Below are 20,712 nucleotides of genomic sequence, written 5' to 3'. Positions count from 1 at the left end.
TTGCATAAATTCAAATTTTGTTGAGTTATAAAGCGTGTATAAATATTTGGTGTACAACATCGCCCAGGAGTGTATTATGCATAAAAATTTGGAATTTGGAAAATTAGAACTGATACGTGGCCACGAGTTAGGGGTTGTATTTATACGAAACAAATCAATATTTTAAACCAGAAAAAATGTAAAAGAGAATGGAATTGTAAAGACTTAGAATTCGTATGTAATCAAACCAGAGCGTAAACTTTTTGATTTTCAGATTACAAACGGAGTAAGGGGTATTTATTACAGAGGTAGTTGTGGGTAAAGTGTGGCCAGTGCCGTAGAAGACCAATTATATTTAGTACGGACCATCCGTTATTAATACCGAAAATCATTTCCGCGAAAAAACACTGACGTGTATTAACTTAAAAGAAGGGCTGATCACGTTGTGGTCACCACTACCACCAATATGGGTAAACGTATTAAAAATAGCAACTGAATAAGATATATTTGCAGTAACATAAAGCACGTTTATTCATCGAACATTATTCTTAAACTTCTCCATTGCAATGGTCTCCTTTTCAGCGCTCTCTTTTAGATGAAATGGTGTTGTTGAATAGCCAAGGAGTATAATTTTTTACAAATCCTATTCGAATTTGTAGCTCAAATAATCACCAAGTCAGCCAGTGTTGCGTTCACAAATCTTTTGTAAGTTTCGTAGTTTTCCAGTCATTGGACCTTTTAATAACTGCAAAGCTATTCCTATAAATTGCTGTGAAAATTATTTTTGCATAGTTTACTTTAAATGGTCCCACGTTGAGTCTAAACATACAATGATAATGCCTTATCTCACGTGGGAAACGTGAAATTTTGGGGGCCTGGAAACAGTATACACTGATATTAATCCTAGGAAATGTGCTAATGGGCAATTCTACAGTCGCAAGATCGGTTAATACTTATGTCCTAATTTTTTGCAGTAAGGGGGGGGAGGAGGGGGGCGACAAAACCTACCAATTCTTAATGGCTAAAACATGTTTAGGTAATACTATGAGACAAACAAAAAGAATAAATAAAGAAAAGAAAACATTCCGGTTTTCCTGACCGAAAAAGTACCGAGTTTTTAACTCCGGTCGTGACCGGATTTCATTTCCTGCTACTCCAACTAATTCAATAATTACGTTCACGTGTATATGGTAATTTCGTGTTTGATTCCTCGTTCATGTTCGCAAACAAAATGAAGTGGCCATACATACACATGATAAGATAATCAATATCATCGATAGCTACTAAGGAAAACGCAAACTTAAAGATCCTTTTGAATATACTAAAGTCTGAATAGTATAAAATGGAATACAGTACGTACTAAAACAATCAGGGGACGGAAAATGTCAACGCGTAATCCAGTTCAAGTTTCAGCAGGCACGGTGGTATGCCAAATTTTCTGAAGAAAGCTTGCGTTCGTGTCTTCCTACTTTCAATACCATAATTAAAGCATTTATTTTAACTTATTTAAGTTACGCAACAATTTTGCTTTGTATAATTTCATGGTTGTTAGTTTATCGCATTTTTAATATGAGAAACAGGAATCACTCAAGCGAAGTTTTTTGTACGTGTTTTTAACTTGAATTAATTTCAGGTTAAGTAATTTAAACAACTTTTTATCGACCAAATCGGAAGTGCGTATCGTAGGTATATATTAATCTGCGCCTCTATTATAATCTTTACAGAGAGAGAGCGACGGATCATTGTTGATATACAGGCTGTTTCACGCAAACCGTTGTCTAAAAGCATTCAGGTTCTCATTGACAATTTAAATCTGAAAATCTTCCCAACATAGTTCTTCATGGTCTGTCCAATGGAGTTATTATGATCGCTTCACTTCCGGTTTCACCGGATATGGATAGCAACTTTCTTATTTTAAATAGAACACTCTGTATTTTATTGTGTTTTCGAAATCTACACGAAAATATACGTCGTTTGATACCACATTTCCCTATACCCAGTATCAACGGTTTTCAAGTTATTCAAGATGTTTCCATATAGTAACCTTAGCATACAAGGGAAGTCAGATTTAAATAATCTACCATTTTTTTTATCGACTCCAGTACTCGTGAGCGACTTCTCCACAACGAATTTGATGCGGAATAAACCTCATTGCAGTGCAGAAAGGCACTGAATTCTTTTCGTATTAGTCCAGAAGTTCACTGGTGAGATACGATTGCAATACTAGTTTTTATCTAAGGAATTTGCAAAAGATTTGAAACTCCGGTATAATATCGCAACATGTTTGTCGGTAATCGCATAAATTAAGTAACCAGCAACGTGCCCACTAGACTTGAGTACTCTGAGCACAGAAAATGACACGAAATCGTGAATTTATCAGATAGTTCGGAGAAAACTAACTATTACTCAGTTGGAATTTGAACGTACACCATAACAATTGAGATTGCTTACGAGTATTATGGGCGTGACAGTTGATTTAGTAATATCATCGTTTTTTTACACCATTATCACTAAATTGGCTCAACTTGTAAAATATTTGAAGGTAACGGAGAAATTCTTCAATTACGTAGCAATACGTAGCAATTGAATGGCAACTTATCTAGGGGCTTTAAATTGCAATCTCTCCGATAGCATAAATGGAATTCCGTGTGAGTCACTTAACTTTGGTAATTTTGAATGTTAATACATTTCGTGCCGGTACGTGAAAAAAAAACGAGTCGCAGTAATTTATTTAATGTGCCCAATAGATATAGTGTTCGTGACAATAATCACAATTGGACGCTAAACGTATTGTTGACGGCCTCATTTGATCATTCTTTCTAACAGAAGGATATGTCTAATTGCACGTCGGTTTTTATTTACACGAGTAACCGAACCGCATAATGATAATGAACGTTATGCAAGATGGTCTAAGTTGACGTCAAAAGGCGAAAAACTACTCTAAGTAAAGAGGAACGTATAGGAATCACAGAACATTAGAAATTGGACCAAAAATTTCCCGAAAAGTATTTTCAAATCAATTTGACCGACGAGAAAACCATTACACGCGATACCTTGGCATTTAATTTGAAAGTTTTAAAACAATGATTGCAGATCTCCTATCAAGACAGGCCAGTACGACCGAAAATGGAAATTTCTACAGCGTTGCTAATGGAGCATGCCCTTGGCACCAGGAAGACATGACAGGTGCTAATTACACACTTACGATGCGATCACGAAAAGTGCATTAAATGGCAAATGCGATGATGCAAATATCGATAATTATATATTTAGAAGAAGGCAATTTAATTACAGAGACAGATCTATAAATATCAAGATAAACAGTGTACATTTCCATCATGTGTTGCTAATATAAACAGTTTTTTAGGTTTCATTTGCTCAAAATTACGTTAAAGAAAATCCATTGATAAGATAATGCCAACCGCCGTCCTCACTCCTCGCTATCTCAATGGAAACCTAATTAACGTAGGTACTTAATCGTTTTTTTGCAAGCGTATAATTTTTCGTTAAGTATGGATCAGTTTTTACAATAGAAACCATTTGCGTTAATTGGACGACTATGATAGAAAGAAGAGTGGCAAATTTAGGGTACCTACACTTACTGATAATAACTACACATTCGAAGTCGTCGTCTTTTTGAGGTGTTATGGTAAAATGAACAATTTTGAAAATTGGAAAATAAATATATAAAGAGACCCTGCCCCCTGGACCTCATGACCATATTCCCCTTTGCCTTCAAATGGAAACAAATGGGAATATTTAACTATGTGTCATCATCATCAACTTTACTTTATTATATGGACAGTCAAAAAAGGAGCATTTTATTTACGAATCCAACGATATATGTCATACAAAAAAACAAAAGTTGGAAACTGTTAGTTTCAACAGGATGGTGCACTCGCGCGCAACGCTCTAATGGTGCGAAAATGCCTATCAAGCAAATTTCCTGGAAAAGTAAAAAGTTATCCGACGAGTATTCTGGCATTGTGCGTGAGTGCACCATCCTGTTGAAATCCGTAATAAAAAAATTACTTTTTTACGGTCCATATAAGAAAATAACGTTGATGATGATTTCTGCGCAACGAAATTTATTGAAAATCTCTCAACGCTGTCTTGTAGAACTCAAAAAGTATTTTTTTGTATATCTTCAAATAGCATTAGAAAAACACAAAAACCAAATCGGTAAATTTCGGTTGTTCTGGTATATCTTCGGGAATTATCGGAATTTTCTGGTGTTCCTTAAAGCATGATAACTGTTTAATTGCGCAACTTTTCTCTTGATTTGACCATCGTCGTATTTTCTTTGGTTCCTACCCTGTTTATATCCTAGAAAAAAATTATGGAGGAAGTAAAAAAGAATTAAATATTTATTTTTAACTGAACAAGGAGTAAAGAATAGCATTTGCTTAAAACTTGCTTCTATAACGAGCGATCAAAAATGAGTTGCTGTCGAGTCGCCTTTGGAAGTTCAAGTTAAATACGATTATCCATGTAAACAAAAGTTCCAAAGGTGACTCAACAGCAACTCATTTTTGATGGCACAGTACTTTCTCAATTCCTTTTCAATTCCTCAGAATTTCCGCACATAATAAATTCCGTCTTGTTCCCTCACAATCTATTCTTATTACTTCCTCCAGAATTCGCTCTAACCTCCTCAAAATTATAAACTTACCAATACCTAAAGACTGATTTGAATTTTCCCAATCTTCTTCTAGATTGTCCCATAATTTCATTGTAAGAAAATTAGTCAGCCCAGACAAATTGGTTTCAGCCATTTAACCAATAGGATGATGAACCGTTATTTGAAAAGCACCTTCTGTTAAAATTTCAGATAAATCCGTCTGCAACTGGAAAAGTTGGCTGTGCGCATACACAATCCATTTTTTGACGTGTGGTTCTAATTATAATAATAATAACGTCTTTATTAGATGTAAATCTAAAGGGCGAAGTTCGCTTAGGGGCAACATCGCCACCAGGTGTTCTTCCACTTAACCCATCATTCCTCTTCAATTAAAATTTTACCACCCGCATGTTAGTAAAGGAAGTATTGCATTGGGGTAGAAAATGACCCCCCACTTTTTTTTGACGGAAATATACGTTTTGAAGCACCAGGAATCCGAATCAAACGAAACCTCGATGATGTCGATCGGTCTGTCTGTCTGTCTGTACTCTCATTTCCGGCTAGACGGATGAACCGATTGGAACCAAATTTGGTACACATGTTCTTAGACATAAAAGAGCAGAATCGCGCACGCGTAGGTGTGCGGGTGGTATCTGCTAGCCGCAGCAAATTTTTATTTATATAATAGATAGTCATGATTGCCGGCAGTTAATTTTCTTTTTCGTTATCAATGCATTTGACCGTTTTCTAAATCAAATTGGGGTTGGATTCAAAATTTGAGCCTCTCTGGTCCAAAATGATCTATCACAAGGAAAAAAAAGGTAGAGGATCTTCGAACTCCTCTGATATTTCAAAAACTCCTCAAATTCAGAGTCAGTGAAAACATCTAGGAATCACCTGAATTGGAGCAAACATATCCAGCTCAAAGCCAAAAAAACAAATAGGGCTTTCTGGGAAAGTCGCCGAGCAATTTGGAAACTTTGCGGACCATCCCCGAAGGCTCTCTTGTGGCTGTACACTCAGTAGCGTCGGTAAGAATTCTGGCGCCCCCCTGCAAAAAATCAGAGGGGCTCCTCTACAGTTAAAAATTTTTATTGAAATTAGAAAAATTGATTATTTAATTAGGCTACTTTAAAACAGAAATACTGTATAGCGTTTCATGTAAGTATGTTAAGTTTATATACGTTAACTGTACACTAATCTACACTTAAATTAAAAGAGGGATTATATAAAAAATTTCAAATGTAACCTTAGTTTAATGTATTTATAGAAAAAAAGAAACAGAATGCTGTACTGATATACAATTTAACAATGTTATAAAATCAAAATCTCCCCAATCTTCTCTTTTTCATTAAAAGAAACTTGTCCACAACTGTGTTTAGGTCTATTTCGCGTGTTTCTTCATGTTCTATATCTAGAACAGCAAGATCACTCAGACGAGTTTGGGACATAGTGGTTCTTAGATATGTCAGTCCTTTTCGGAGCCGGGGCCCTCTCTGAGCCGGGGCCTTACCGACGCCGCTGTGTAAACTGCTCTGGTAAGATCTATGTTCTGCTATGGAGTAATTTTCTGGTGGCCTAGAAGCAGACTCTCCACAACCGCAGCACTTCTTAATCATGTGCTAAGACATGCGATGCGAACAACTCTCACAGCCGTCATGGAAGCCCTTCTGGGTTTGCCTGCACTAGATCTCCACATCAGAGAGCAGGCCAATCTGGCATCCTTGCGTCTGAAAAATAAGGGGTTGTTGAATAGCAGAGGTATTGAGGTGGGTCACTTTCGAATCCTGAGCTAGGCGATTAACCAATTGCCTACCCAAACTCACTCCTCAATTAGGGAAAACTATCACATCTAAGATAATGGAAGGAACTGAACTTTCATATCACCCAAACACTAGGGAAAACATCCTACTGTGTTCCAATCAGAGTTGGTAGGACTAACGCTTAGTGCAAGAAAAGTTCTTATGCATAACATAAAGAACAAAACTAGCAGAATCTCCAGTGACAGAAAGGCTGCCCTGCAGGCACTTGGCCGCTCTAAAATTGCCTCTAGGTTGGTTTGCGAATGTCACCATGCAGTAGAGGAAGTAGCAAGCAGTAACACCCTTGAGCGCGTATGGATTAAAGGGAGGCATTGAGAAAACCAATGAGTTAGCCCGACTGGCCTCAAAATAGGTGTTTAATGGTCTTTTTTTCTATAAAATTTCAAACAGTATGTTATGAAGAAATTGGTATCGTAAAAACCAAGAAATGTTTCTATATATATATATATATATTATATATATACTCCATTCTATAGCTTGTTTGTGCTGAGTGAATTTTCAAAATCCTGGTATACACTTGGAATTTTGATCACAAAAATTTAACGATATATCTGTTATTGTATAAAGGAACCGGTAAAAAAGACCATTTATGTAAAAAAATCATAAGGCAAAATTTACCATTTCTGTAGAAACAAAGTAGGCATGGTTTATTCTTTGTGTTAAAAAAAAACTGCTAGTTTTTTTTTGAGCTACATTTTAATCATAATCATAAATTTATTAGTAAGTAGAATTACAATAGCAATTATTTACACGTCAATAAATAATAAAAAATAGTAGATATATAAATATAACATATATATAACAGACACAGACACACATGACACAAGTAATTACAAAGAAAACGAACACATAGCCGTAACAAATTCACGCTCACAGTAGGAAACCATGTTGACATGCTGTTATGACGTTGTGCGTAGTTAAAAAGGACCATATCTTTGCACTAACTATTTTTTCAAATACTTTAGAGAAAATACTCAGAGTAGATATGGGTCTATAATTTTGTACATTAGAGCAGTCACCTTTTTTGTGCACTGGAACAACGGTAGCTATTTTAAGTATTTCAGGGAATTTTCCTGGAAGCATGGAAGCGTTAAACAAATCCGCCAGGGGACCTGAAATTATCCTGGAGCATGCTTTGAGGATATTTGGAGTGATGTCATGATGGCCCGTGGCCTTGTTGGCAAGGCGTTCCAGAACGTTCTTAATATCCACATCAAGGACCGGAGCGATGAATAAGCTAGGAGCAATCCTTATTTTTGTAGTGGTGCATAGGGAGGTGTTTAATATCGACGTAGGTCTGGTGAAGTGTGTGGCAAAAATGTTACATAACGTTGGTAGATCGGATATTGTCTCTTCTCCATCAATTAAGCGAAATGGTTCTGCGGTTTGCGGTTTGTTTTTTATTAGGTTCCATAGCGTCTTAGACTTGTTTTTAGAGTGCGAAATCAAGTTATGGTAAAATTGGCGTTTTTCGTCTTTAACTTGTTGGTTTACTTCGATTTTCAATCTTCTATACTGCGGATCAAATGGAACAGGGAACGCTTTCGTGGATCGATAATTCAAGAAAATAATTTCAATATGGAGTAAACAAATACTGCGGCGGGAAAATTTACTGTCACGGGAAAACTCACTTTGCTAATTAAATACTGATCTGCAATTCCAAAAATGTGCTCTAATCATGCGTATGCTGATTTACTTCTAGTAAAATCTCTAACGTATTCAATATAGAAAGGCACACATTTCTATAATACGAATAGACGAAAAATATCGCCCTTTTTAGAAAACATTTTTCACTCATACAAAAAACGACGATGAACTTCTTCACAGCTACAACTATTGGCTTCCTTTCAAGGATGTTCGCATAAATCGAATTCTCGACACCTGTAATTATCTTTGAAATAACCGATGGGTCTTGGCCTCGGCGTTGGTTAGAAACCCTTGCCTTCAAGCGACGTTTGTCATTTTCGAAAAAATGACAACAATTATCATTTTTCTTGGGAAATTTGAATGATGAAATCATAATTTCCTAGACTAATTTAAATTAATTTATTATTATAATGATTCTGTAGATATGATGCATAGTACGGTGACTTGACTTAGGTTTTAATGTGTACTGAAATGTCACTTGCAATTTATTTAGTTTTGGAATGTGCACGAGTATATATAATTACAATAAAAATTCAAATTTAAATTGAACGATAATGCTACAATTTAAAATCGAAACTTGACCCAGGAATTACCTTGAATACGATTAGAACAAAATGTTAATCCGCCCATCACAAAAAACTAGTTTATTTTTTCAAGAATCGAATAAACCAATATGCACTTATTTCAAGTCATTTGTCCAAAACACAATAGAGGGGCTTTATTAGGATATAATATTCGATTTTGTATCTATTTACTAAGCTTTAGACTGTTCAGCCATGGAAATGCGTATTGGATTTTTTTGTTAAATCTAACTTTGATTTGATTTGACGAAGTGTGAAGTTCAAATTAATTATACTGCTATGGATTTCACGGTCGCACGACGTTTTTTTACTTCCAAAAAATGTCCCGAAATAAATTTGGGTTTTCAAACTTCGTAATTAAAAGCTTTTGATGATAAGACAATTCAAAATTCCCAAGTAGATTTTTGATATGAACTGGATCAAAAGCTTTCTTGGTTTCTTGAGGTTGCCGTGCTGATCATACCTTTGATCAAAGTGCACCCTGTGTAACAAAAGCACATTTAACATGTAAAACGGAACTGGATATTTGCTTTAAGATTAATTTGCGAAATTTATTATTTATTCACTTATTGTCAATAATAACACTCACTTACGGTAATCTATATTTAAATTACGATTTACTGACACTCAAATTTTTTTTTAGAGGGTGGGCGATCGAAATTTCGCTACCTACTATAAATAACCTTTAACAAATCCGCCAGTCATGAGCGAATTCGGTGATGCGAAATCGCTGAGTTGTGATTTACCAAGGGCGAGTAAATAATTTTGGGGAGAAAAAAATTTACGGAATACGCATTGAATTTTCGGGGGCTGGGAAGAGGACATCAATCAATCAAAGAAAATGTGATCGATTGTGGTTTCCTCAGTCAATTTCCATTTCTATTACAAACAGACTATAAAATTATGCAATTTAAATCATTAAAACTGCAATCTTTGAAATAATTGCATAAGGGTGGTAAAACCAATACGCAAATTAAATGCCACGAGGAGAGTTCGAATTAGACAATATCGTTGACGTAACAAACAAGAATCCGCAAACTACAAAAAAAAAGATGCAAAAAGAGGTAGTCGTTAACTGAACATCACGGCTGACATTTTACGTTGAGGTAGGTATATTTTTTGTATTGTTCTTGACTTACTTATTTAAAGATTAGATAATCTCGGGAGAATTGTGTCAAGTGTACATTCGATTCTTTAGTGCAAAAATTGTGATTATGAAATTCGACTGGAGAAAGTGTATATGGTGATAGTTTAAATCGTGCCATGTCTGAAGAATTGAAAAATTTGTGACACTATCACTCAGGTGTAAAATTCGAAATTGAATGACGACCATAAAATAACGTATTTCTAAGCGAGGAAAGTAACAATATGTGGCCTTTTTGATGTGGTGTTAATTGCCGCAACATCAAACGTTTACGACTAGAATGATTTGTGTAGGTGACCGTTTATATTATTTTTTTCGCTAATTTTATGAAATACAACGTAGTGAGACGAGCATGTGAGACGGTCGTGCAATTACCAATTGAATTAAATTGCGATGCCAATAATGAAATCTCCCATTAGCATAATGATTTGTATTTACCTGAAATTGCGGTACTATTCAGAACGATTTTGGAAAACCGCAGAATGTCTGTTGTCCGTGAAGATTTAGCGCTAAGAACAGGTGTAGGTAAGTGGCACGCGTGGGAATTTTAACACAATTACATAAGATGGTGGGAGTAAGAGGTCAATACAAACAAAAACATTAGGAAGACCGCTTTGTGTTGACAGGGGACACCCACAACAATAAATCGATTAAGAGTAATTCGAAAGGAATTTAAGTGCCAACTTGATTTATTGAATGTTGATTTACATTTAAGTGACACCATTATATTAGTAAACACATTTGACGAGATTGTAAAGTATTTGTTATATGGAAATTTGTAGTCTTTTTTTAAAAGGAAATTGACTTCATTTTACTTCGTGGAAATGTTTAAAATAGCTGGTGTACGTCAGTGATGACACTCTGTGACTCTGAATGGTTAATCTTGTTTGCGTGACGCTACCAAACGCGGAATAAAATTAACTCGCCCCGTTCCGGCAATTCCATCTAAATCCTTCTCAATATTAAGAACCGTTTGAAATGCTCATCAGCTCTACGTAAAAATCCGGGTGAAAATTACCTTATTTAGTGTATGTTCTCGTTCTGTCTCAACCCTCTACCCCTTTGCGTTCGTTTTGGAAACTGAAAGCAAAGGTTTCCTTCCAAGGCAAAGGTTTTTATGTCCCATCCAAGGAAACATTGACTGATAGGTGGTATTTAGTTCAACGGGCGTGCGAGGTGAGGCGGCGCAGCCGCCGAAACCGAGCGTATGTCTCATCAAAACAAGATTTCCCAAAAACAGTTCGAAGTTTTCCCGGGCCTGCCAGTATTTTATATCAATTTTAAGTTTAAACATGTTCTATTAGGGTGCAAAATTTTCTTTCCACGGTGCATAAGGAAAAATTCGTTTAGGAAAAAATTGGGGGTCCGGTCCGTGAGGTTGTTCAGGGAAACAAAATTTCATTCAGATGGCGCATATAATTGGCGCCTAATAAGCATTCGTTTAGTTAAAATAAATCGAAAATCCCAATGCCACAAATTTGGATAGAAATCGTTCTAATTTAAAATAAACACGATTATAAGAATTTTATAATTAAAACCAATCCGACTGCTGCAAATTTCCTTACATGACATTGTCTTCTAGGGTAAAATATATTGTGCGTATTTTAATCTTCAACTTAGAATATATTATACATATTTAATTGCTAATGAAATTAAAACGTAGTTGCATCTAGTTAAAATAAAAGTCAATTACTACTTTTGCTCTACAAACTGGTTAGAATTAGTCATAAAATTCTTGATTATTAAAAAAAGCGTAGAACAATCATTCCGATCTTTGCTAGGGCTACTAAAAGGCTTCCACTATATCATTTTAAGTTGGAATGTGAATGCTGAACTCGGAATTCCGAATTTAAATCCGAAATTTCGACTTTAAACTGGGAATTCCGACTTTATTTTCTATTTATTTAATCTCATGGAACTTTGAAGATACAATATGAAACAGTGGAGAATGTAAATTATGGTACAAGTAGAGCAATGCTAACAAAAAATACGAATATCATTATATGGTATGTATCATGTTAATGTCTTTGAGGTATTGTATCACTGTCTTCCCATTATCTGAGGTGCTGTCCAGGATATCAGCAAGTGATGATCCCAACCCGTTGCTCTGCCTTTGGGTAATAAAGGCACGTGAGTCCAGGAGAATATGATGTATTGTTGCTGGTGTCTTACAGGTGGGGCAGAATGGGGGAGCATGGCCTAGAATGTGATAAAGATGGGTAGCTCGAGTGTGAGTGTGACCCAGGCGGAGGCGATTCAAAGTGACCTCCTCAGATCGGGAATGTCAAAGTCGTGTCCATGGCGGACATCGGGTTTTATTGGGCGAAGCTTTGCAGTGCGCTCCATGAAAATTGCCACCGATGTCTCTATCTATGGCTTTTTACATGCGTTGGCAATATGTACCTTTTGTTCACATTGGAAACACTTGAGCTCGTCAAAATTCCAAAAGATTCGGTAATTTATATCTCCGCGCTTTACGAAGACCGAGGGTGGACAGTCTTCTGTAGGTTCAGACTGTACGTAAACTATCGACGAAAGCTTAAAATTTGATAGGTATGACATGCCTGCCCTGAGAAAGTGGATTGGCCAGTCTTGTAACCAATGGTTTGCATAATACATTCGATAATGGCGTGGGGTATCGACCGACAAGCGTTTGAGATTATTAGCCTTTTAATCTTAGAAGTTAGTCGTCCTATTTCTACTTTGTTGTTCTCTACGATAATATGAGTAAGTACGTTCAGCCAAGATAAACGCAGGTTCGATCATTCTAGAGACAAATATGATATTTTCAGGATCTACGCCTAGGGTTATTACGTAGTCACGTAATTTTAAATCTCCCATTACATTCATGCTTGCTATTTTTTTGGGAATAGACACATCTTGATTTCTTTGCGATAGATGATCAGTAGTTTGAGTACTTTGTAATGGTGACATGTTTATTGACCTCTGTAGTCATAATAATTGCAAACGAAAAAAGGTTATGGATAGCTTATGCAAAAGTCCGAGATATTTCGCATTGACGCATCGACGATAACAGGTAGGTAAACGAACTTCTTACTTGCGCACCGGAAAAATTGATCGTATGCATCTTAAGATCTAAGAGAAAAACACGAGTTTACACCCAAATCTCGATACCAGTTGCTTATTCCAAGTTTTATGTTTAAGTTCCGAGTTACAATTCTTAATTTAAAATCGGTGTCCTGAGTTTGAAGCTGATATTACCAATTGTGTCGTGTCGGAATTTATAGTTTAAAAACAAAATTTATAGTCATAGGTGCTTCCAAAAGAATAATTTAAGGTACTATACACTGTGTCTAAGATAAAGGCGTCTTTCATGGGGATCTCCGGAATCATAGCAGATACGACAATGGTCAAAGTTGCGCAATTAAGCAGTGATTATCATGCTTCAAAGAAATTTACAGATTTCGTTTTTATTTTATTTGATTTTTTATTACGAATTCAACGATATACGGTATCCGCAAAAAAGTTGGAAACTGTAGGTTTCAACAGGATGGTGCACCGCTGCACAACGCCCTAACCGTGCGAAAATACGACAACTTTTCTGGAAAATAGAAAATTTGTCACTTACGTAGAAATATACAGAAGATTTCCCTTTGCCATTTTGTTTATATCTTTCGTGATAAATAAAGTACCTAACGTTTGAAGATTATGACATTGGTATAGAGCCCAGCACTGGGCCTAGCATATTATGTTTATTTGTATCCCAACTCCCTGCACTAGAAACGGTTTGGTGTATTTATTTACATGTTACATTTTCCATTCCATTCCCCACTTTTAAACTTGATAAAGTACACCAAGCCAACCAAGGTATTATTCTCACCCACAAACGATGTTAAAACCTTTTGTACTTCGTGAAAAAATAGTGGTTTCAGAAACAATAACGTTTAAGAATAATATTAATTAATTTTATAATATAATAGAAGATCATCAAGTGACAGACAGTTATAGATTATGATAGTCAATAATAAACTACGAAAATTAATTAAAAAAAATAGGAAATCCAATACTTCCGACTCTCGAATTTGGATCAAAGGTTAATACAAATGGACTCGTAATTTAGTAGCCTTTTTAAGTGTAACAACTGGATTTTGGGAAAGATTGGCACATCAGCATATTCAATGCAAAGCAGGTGTTATTCCACTTTAAACTTTGCCTTTGAAAAACATGTTCGTTTAAAAACAACTGGGTAAAACATCACAATTTATAGAAATATGTATCGTTCTCCAAGGTCTTCATTTAGAAAATTTTAACAAACACTTCGGACAATTTTTCCACAGGTCTAAAAACAGTGTTTCACAATCACACTACAAATTGTTGGTAAAATTTTTCATTTATTATTGAACAGCATAATTTATGTAGATTTCCTTATTATGCCAGAAATAATTACAGTAGGTACATGATATAAACCTTGAATCTCTGCCGTTGCGAATGTCATTGCCAATAACCCTTTGGACATTTTTTTAATTTTTTTTGGAAACCGCCCCAATTGCCTACGTGCGCTCGTTAATTTCACTAATGGAATTTCAATTAGACTTGTAGAAATTATTGACGACCTTGTTTATTTTTTCTGTATATTTAAGGAAATCGTAAATCGACTTACCACGCGGTGTTGATAATTCGTAGATAGAAATTCTGAATTCCCTCTTTTCCACATATTCCAAAACTGGACAGTTGGTACACATTTTTTTAAAGTCAAGTTTTTGAAGCACTAAGTTGATAAAAATTTAATCCAAAACACTTTCGGCGGGCGCATTGTTTTTCGCGAGTGCACGAGATATCGTAAAAAAAATCGTAGACGAAAAAGGTAGATGGACCACTACTGCAACCGGTAATATTACGAATGCTGGACAGTTTAAAAGTACCTGTACAGGTGTGCAGCGCAGCCGCGTATCATCCGACGAGGTCACTGTTTACATATCAACAACGTGTTGCTGATATCGTTGCCAAATTCGATGTAGGCATTATCTCCTTCTCCAGCACAGTTCCTTGTGGGACTGACTAGAACACGTTGTCCTTTCCCTATCGCGTCGTTTCTGATAAATGAACCTTTCACTATGAAAGTGTGAAAGTGATAAGCGCTCTTATCAGCAGGTACCTAGTACACTAACGAGAGATTGACAATGTTAACGTCCCTGACGTTTTTTTTTACAAATTCTCCGTCTTACGACAGATAACAGCTCGAAAATAACCTAGTGGAAACCGCTTTGGAAATTATTTCAAAAATCTGCCAAATGGCTTCCATTTTGCGTCGCGTCGCCTAATTTAACGTCGAAAATCAGTAATTGCTACAGGGAGAACTAAAATTCACTGAGAAGCTGCCCAAGTCATGCATGTATTAGTACGAAATTAGAATTACGAGCCGTAAAAATTTGATTTGTTTTAATTTAATTTAGTACAAGAACTGAATTAGTTACCGCAAAATTGAATTTTGTATTTGGGAGGTTAATATGTCGTAAAAATTTCTAGCTCGAAATTTTTTTACAACAATTGCGACGTTGTTATACGTACTCTTCGCGTTTAATGCGAATTTTGCAATTGAAAATTGAATTTCTAACAAATATTTGGGAGTATACCTTTTGAGCTCATTATATCACTACTAGAATAGAAACTTGTTCACGTGAATTTTGAATTGGATGCACAGAAAAGGCACAGAATTCCCGCGAAAAGCGAAAAATCCAATAAATCTCAAATATGTGGAGTATTTGCATAAGTGTCGAATTGGTAATTGCCGTGAACAATTCGTAACCAATCTTTATGACTGAAATAAATATTAAAGCTGAAAAATCGATTTTACTGATAACGTTCGGTTTCATATTGCGATAGTGAACTTAATTGCGACTTGAATTTTAAATAAAAGTAAAAAGTTGTATCACAAGTGTTGACATTTCGATATTAAAGTCCAACTATTTGTCATTTGAATAATTAGATTAGGAACCATAAACTGATTGCTAAATTTCGATTTCGCTAATTCACTTCAAATGGTAACGGTAAATTTAACTTCTGCAATAAAAATTAAAATTTGAGCGCTTAGTGTTGTTTTAACTAAAGAGGGGCACTATTAGTCCAGGCAGATTGACCTTTTTACAAAAGACAATTGTGATTTGCCAAGTGGATATGGTGAAATGATACATAACAAATACAAAAAAAAATAACTATGTGAAGAGGGGAGTGGGCATAAGTTTTTGGGGAGGGTGAAAAGGGGTGAAAATCGTATGACGGCAATTATTTGTTATTTATTATTTCCGCAAAAATGATTTTCTTTTAACGAGACTTGCTTGAAATATACTATTTTATCATTCAAAGAACTACAAATTTTTTCAATATACAAATTAAAAGGTTTCAAACATAATCAGGCATGGAATGATTTCCATAAGAAATACATTGTAAACTTCGAGGCAAAAATGTAAGGTTGATTCTCAACACTTAAGTGTTTAGTATCACTGGTTTTGTAATGTTTTTCTCTATCGAGTGACGTAAAATCCAATATGGCGTCCATTTAAAATAAGTTCATGTCTATATCTCGGAAACCGCCATTTAAATAAAATTTTTTCTACGTTCATTGAATTTATCCCATCGAATCTTGCAACTTTTATTTGAAAATTTTTTCGATAGTTCTCTTTGTTACTAAAATATTTGAACTGTTTCCAAATGGCGATTTTCACTCCAATTATCTACGATACGAATTATTTTTTTCAAAATATCGCATCGGAATATCCATCAGCATCAAAACGTACACAACTTTGCCAATTTAACCGAATTTGTAAGTATAAAAATAACAAAGATAACCATGCTGTCCTACTCAATTTAAGACACCCTGTTTTTACGCATTCTTACGCGCAATTTTATAATAATAATAATAGATCGTTTATTGGGTTTAACCGAGGGTTTAACATAGAATACATCATCAGGTACATGATCATAATCATTACAATTTCTTAGTCCTTCCAGTTTCCCCCAAGGGGTTAAGATTCAGATTGGTCAAAAATATTAACCGTCTGGTCTACCACTCAGCCCCAATACGCCAAAGAGAGGTACTTTAGTCGTGGAAATCTACCCACATCCATTCAATTGTGAAAAGGAGAGAAAGTTATCAGTCAATGATTCCAATTGAGTAAGATGGTACAAATGTACATTATTTTATATTTACCTATAGGTATTATACTTCACCAGAATAAAGCTTATTTTTAATTAAGGTTTTGAACTGTGCTAGCGACATAGATGAAAAGTTAATTTTTAGTTTGTTTAGATAAAAGCTATTAAATAAGAGAAGACCTTTTATATAATTGAAGATTATGCTTAGGGATTGTAATAAGTAAATCCTTTCTTCGTGTATGATGATTTTTTTATTTTAATTTAAAACGCATTTTACAAATAATTTCAATAACAATATTCAAAGTAAATAAAAAATCTCTTCTAGCTTGAAAGAATTGTTGAAAGTTCCCATAATGCAACTTGCATTCCCTCTTTGAATTGCAATACTAACTTTCTGTTTTAGGAATAGTGTTGAACGACTGTCATAAGTTTTAAGTTTAATTAACGCTCCTATAGCTTCAATGAATGATATTGCTTCATCACACCATGGTCCAAGAGTTTCGTATATTAATATTATGAGTGTCAGTTCTGAACCGTATTTTGTTAACGAGAAATTGTGGGCATTTATTAACGACTATTTTATAAAAAGTGCAGTAGCAATGCAGCGTCCTTCCATCTTCCACTTTTAACCAACCTGCCTTTCTAATGTAATGGGAAACTCCTTCCCTTCTTCTGACGCCAAATATAAACCTAAGACAGGAGTTTTGAACGATTTGAATTCGTCTTTTTTCACAGGAATCCAAATTTGAACTGTAGACGACATCACAATAATTAAAATTCGATAAAATGAGAGTATCACAAAGCAACTTTTTTAAATGTTGGTTTAATGAATGCCTATGAGAATACAACAATTTCAGGGTAAAATATGATTTTTGTATTAATTTTGAGATATATGCAACTTAAATCGCAAATCTGAATTTATAATGAGCCCAAGATTTTTAGCACTGCCCACAAGTGGGTGTATTGTATCGCCGATAAAAAGCTACCTAGCTTTTAATCATTTAAACAAATTATCTGATTGGTTAGAATTTCAAACAATCACCAAGTTGATTGGTCGTATATTAATGGAGTGTATTAATCCGTTGCAAAAAGGTTTTTTTGGCGACAAAAAAAAACGAATATTTTGGAAACGTCTTAATTTTTTATATTGAAAAAATGTGTAGGTAGTTATTTGAATCATTAAAAAGTATATTTCAACCAAGTCTGGTTAAAATAAAATTATTTTTGTAGAAATGAACAATAAAAAACAAAAGACACGGTTTTCCGCGTTTTTTTTCGGTTGCTTTGAAGTTATGTGAGAAAGTGATTGAAAATAAAGATTTAGAATTTTTCAAGATCTACATTGAACACTTGAACACGATATTATATTAATCAAATGTATATTAACCAAATGTAATCCAACAAGTTATAAACGAGTGCCAATATCCATGGCAGTTGAGGTACCTTCCAATAAATTTTAATTTTAAAAAAATGCCTCGTTTTAACCATAAATTCACATTTGTATATTATGTTTCGTAGTCTCAACGAAAATACATTCCAAAAGATTGCCGGACAATTTTCGCCAGGTATTTCATCGCGCCATCTCACCCGCGGGGTGGTATCTCCAAAGCAAATTTCTCGAAGGGAAATCTACCCCCGTGCAATTATTTACCTCGTCCCTTTAAGGAAAGGTTCACGTAGGTACATAAATGTTTCATGTAAGATCAAAACAAGGTACGGATTCAGTACCCGATTGGTGATCTTAGATGATCCCATCTAAGATTTACTCCTCGCCTGATCGTCGGTTAGACGTGTGGAGAACCATATACTGCTGAATTCAAATTTTACGTGTAATAATCATTGCCAGGGTCCTATCTCGGAAGTCGCTGACGTTTAGTGTAATAGCTAATAAACTTGCATACATCCATAACCGTCAACAAATTCATTACTGCGACCGGTTTACACGTAATGAGGAAAACGCAACCGCAACCCAAATATCTGAAACTCGCAGATGAATTAACACAAATCCCCGATGTTTTAGGGGATGAAAATTCACCGAGATCTCGGAATTTATAGCAATAATCAAATGATACAAAATGAAGTCGCGCGATTTTATCTGAAACTCCGAGAACCTGGGATTGACAGAGAAGTTTTAAATAAGCAAGTTTCCCTCTCAAGAGCTCAAATTCTCTGTACGTTCCCCTCAAGTTTCTCTGAATTTCCTTTCTCGTAATTTTGTTAGAGTTTCTCTGGGTTTACGGCAAATTCTTCAAATTATTTTTACGTTCACTTTTGATGCAATTTCTTCTTCAGTTTATCTTTAAAAGCAGTCCATCATTTCCTCTCCTTTCATACAAAATTCTTTCCCCGTTTTAATTTTTTGTTAAGTGTCTCTCAAGTGCCGGTGAAGGTTTTCTCACATATTTCAAGTTATTCTCAGGTTTCTATGTTTCTCTTAAGTTCATCTTAAGTACCCTTCAATTTCTCATCCAGTCCCTCTCAAATTTTTTCTTTTTTCTTAAGCGCCCCTTAAGTTCCTTTGATGTGTCTCAAGTTCCTATAAAATTCCTCTCAGAATTACATCATAAATTTCTCTATATAGCCCAGTCAATAAACGACTTCTTTTTTGAGAGTGTACAGTACGTGAGCAGGCACCTAAGCAATTCCTTCGAAACTTGTTCAGAGTGCTTCGGGAATGAACATACCACAAGTCCTGCGCCTAGGCGACGAGCCGAAGGGTAGTGTTAGGGAGTTTTCCGCTTGTATATTGACAACAGTTCATCATAGCGGAAAATGTTTTTATATTAAATAAATTCTCAACAACTTTTATTTTCACCACTTTTTAAAATAACCAACCGTCCTCAAACGCCCTCAACAAGTCAATTAAAAAAAGGTTTTACCTCGCGTTTTTCGTCAAACATCTTTTTATATGGTCTAAACTGTTCATCAAAGATAGAAATTCTATTTAACGAAGTTGTAGACTGATTGTTTTTTCCATTTTAAATTGCTGAACACAAAAAATGCAGGAAGTTACTCTGTGGACTGAATGCTTTAAATGGAAACCCCATCATCAAACGGTTGGCCGTGAAATTGGAACAGACCCAAAGCCGGGCTTTGGATCCAGTATTTTATTTATAAGTCGTTTTATAATTGTCTTTCGTTCAATTTATTCTTCAGCTGTTCCCAAAGACATGTATCCTGTAATTTCCCAATAAGTTGTCAAATTCCCATAAAATCTTTTTAAATTCCCTTTATACACCAGTGCAATTAAAATATAAAAAGGGGTTGCAATCGTAATTATTCGGGTAGTTCAAATTTTTACCACCTGCACGTTCGTAAGGGAGGTATTGCATTGGGGTAAAAATCACCCCCACTTTTATGACGGAAATGCACGTTTTAAAGCACCAGGAATTTGACTCAAACAAAATCTCGATGATGTCGGTCCGTCTGTACTCTCATTTCCCACCAAAATAGCGGTAAAATCTAGTTTTCCCCCGGTTTTCCCTATATACCTCTTGTCATTGCAAATTTCCGTAAAAGTAGCCTTAACAAACTTTTCAGAGCATGAAATTTCCTACAACTATGATATTCACAATTTTTTTTCTCTAAGGTACCAAAAAATGAAACTCCGTAAGGGGTGAATTTGCATAGGGATGCTTTATTTTTCTGCAATCCTTTGTATAGTCTTTCATTGACAAATACAAATATATGGTCTAGTCTAACTAACCCAATCAGCTAATTATTAAGACGTATCTGAGTAGTGGGGAATTCCCCAAACACATGTGTGGAAAATTAACTTTCAAGCCTATTGTTTTAAAAAAAAAT

General features: G+C 35.2%; 1 protein-coding gene across 2 annotated transcripts in view; it reads right to left on the bottom strand.

The window, feature by feature from the left end:
• Positions 1-20,712, bottom strand: part of LOC116167281 — a 170,975-nt gene that overhangs the window by 95,099 nt on the left and 55,164 nt on the right. Inside the window, exon 1 of one of the 2 annotated variants that reach the window (XM_031482606.1) lies at positions 14,417-14,784. The exons of the other annotated variant lie outside the window; for it this stretch is intronic. Coding sequence (XP_031338466.1) covers positions 14,417-14,498 — 82 coding nt within the window. The 5' untranslated portion in view covers positions 14,499-14,784. Of the gene's footprint in view, positions 1-14,416; positions 14,785-20,712 lie in introns of those variants that run through there. 2 annotated transcript variants of the gene reach the window in all.

The sequence above is a fragment of the Photinus pyralis genome, unplaced genomic scaffold, assembly GCF_008802855.1.
Source record: "Photinus pyralis isolate 1611_PpyrPB1 unplaced genomic scaffold, Ppyr1.3 Ppyr1.4_LG3b, whole genome shotgun sequence".
NCBI lineage: Eukaryota > Metazoa > Arthropoda > Insecta > Coleoptera > Lampyridae > Photinus > Photinus pyralis.
Note: the sequence above shows the minus strand (reverse complement) of the source record. Positions and strands in the feature narration are given on the sequence as shown.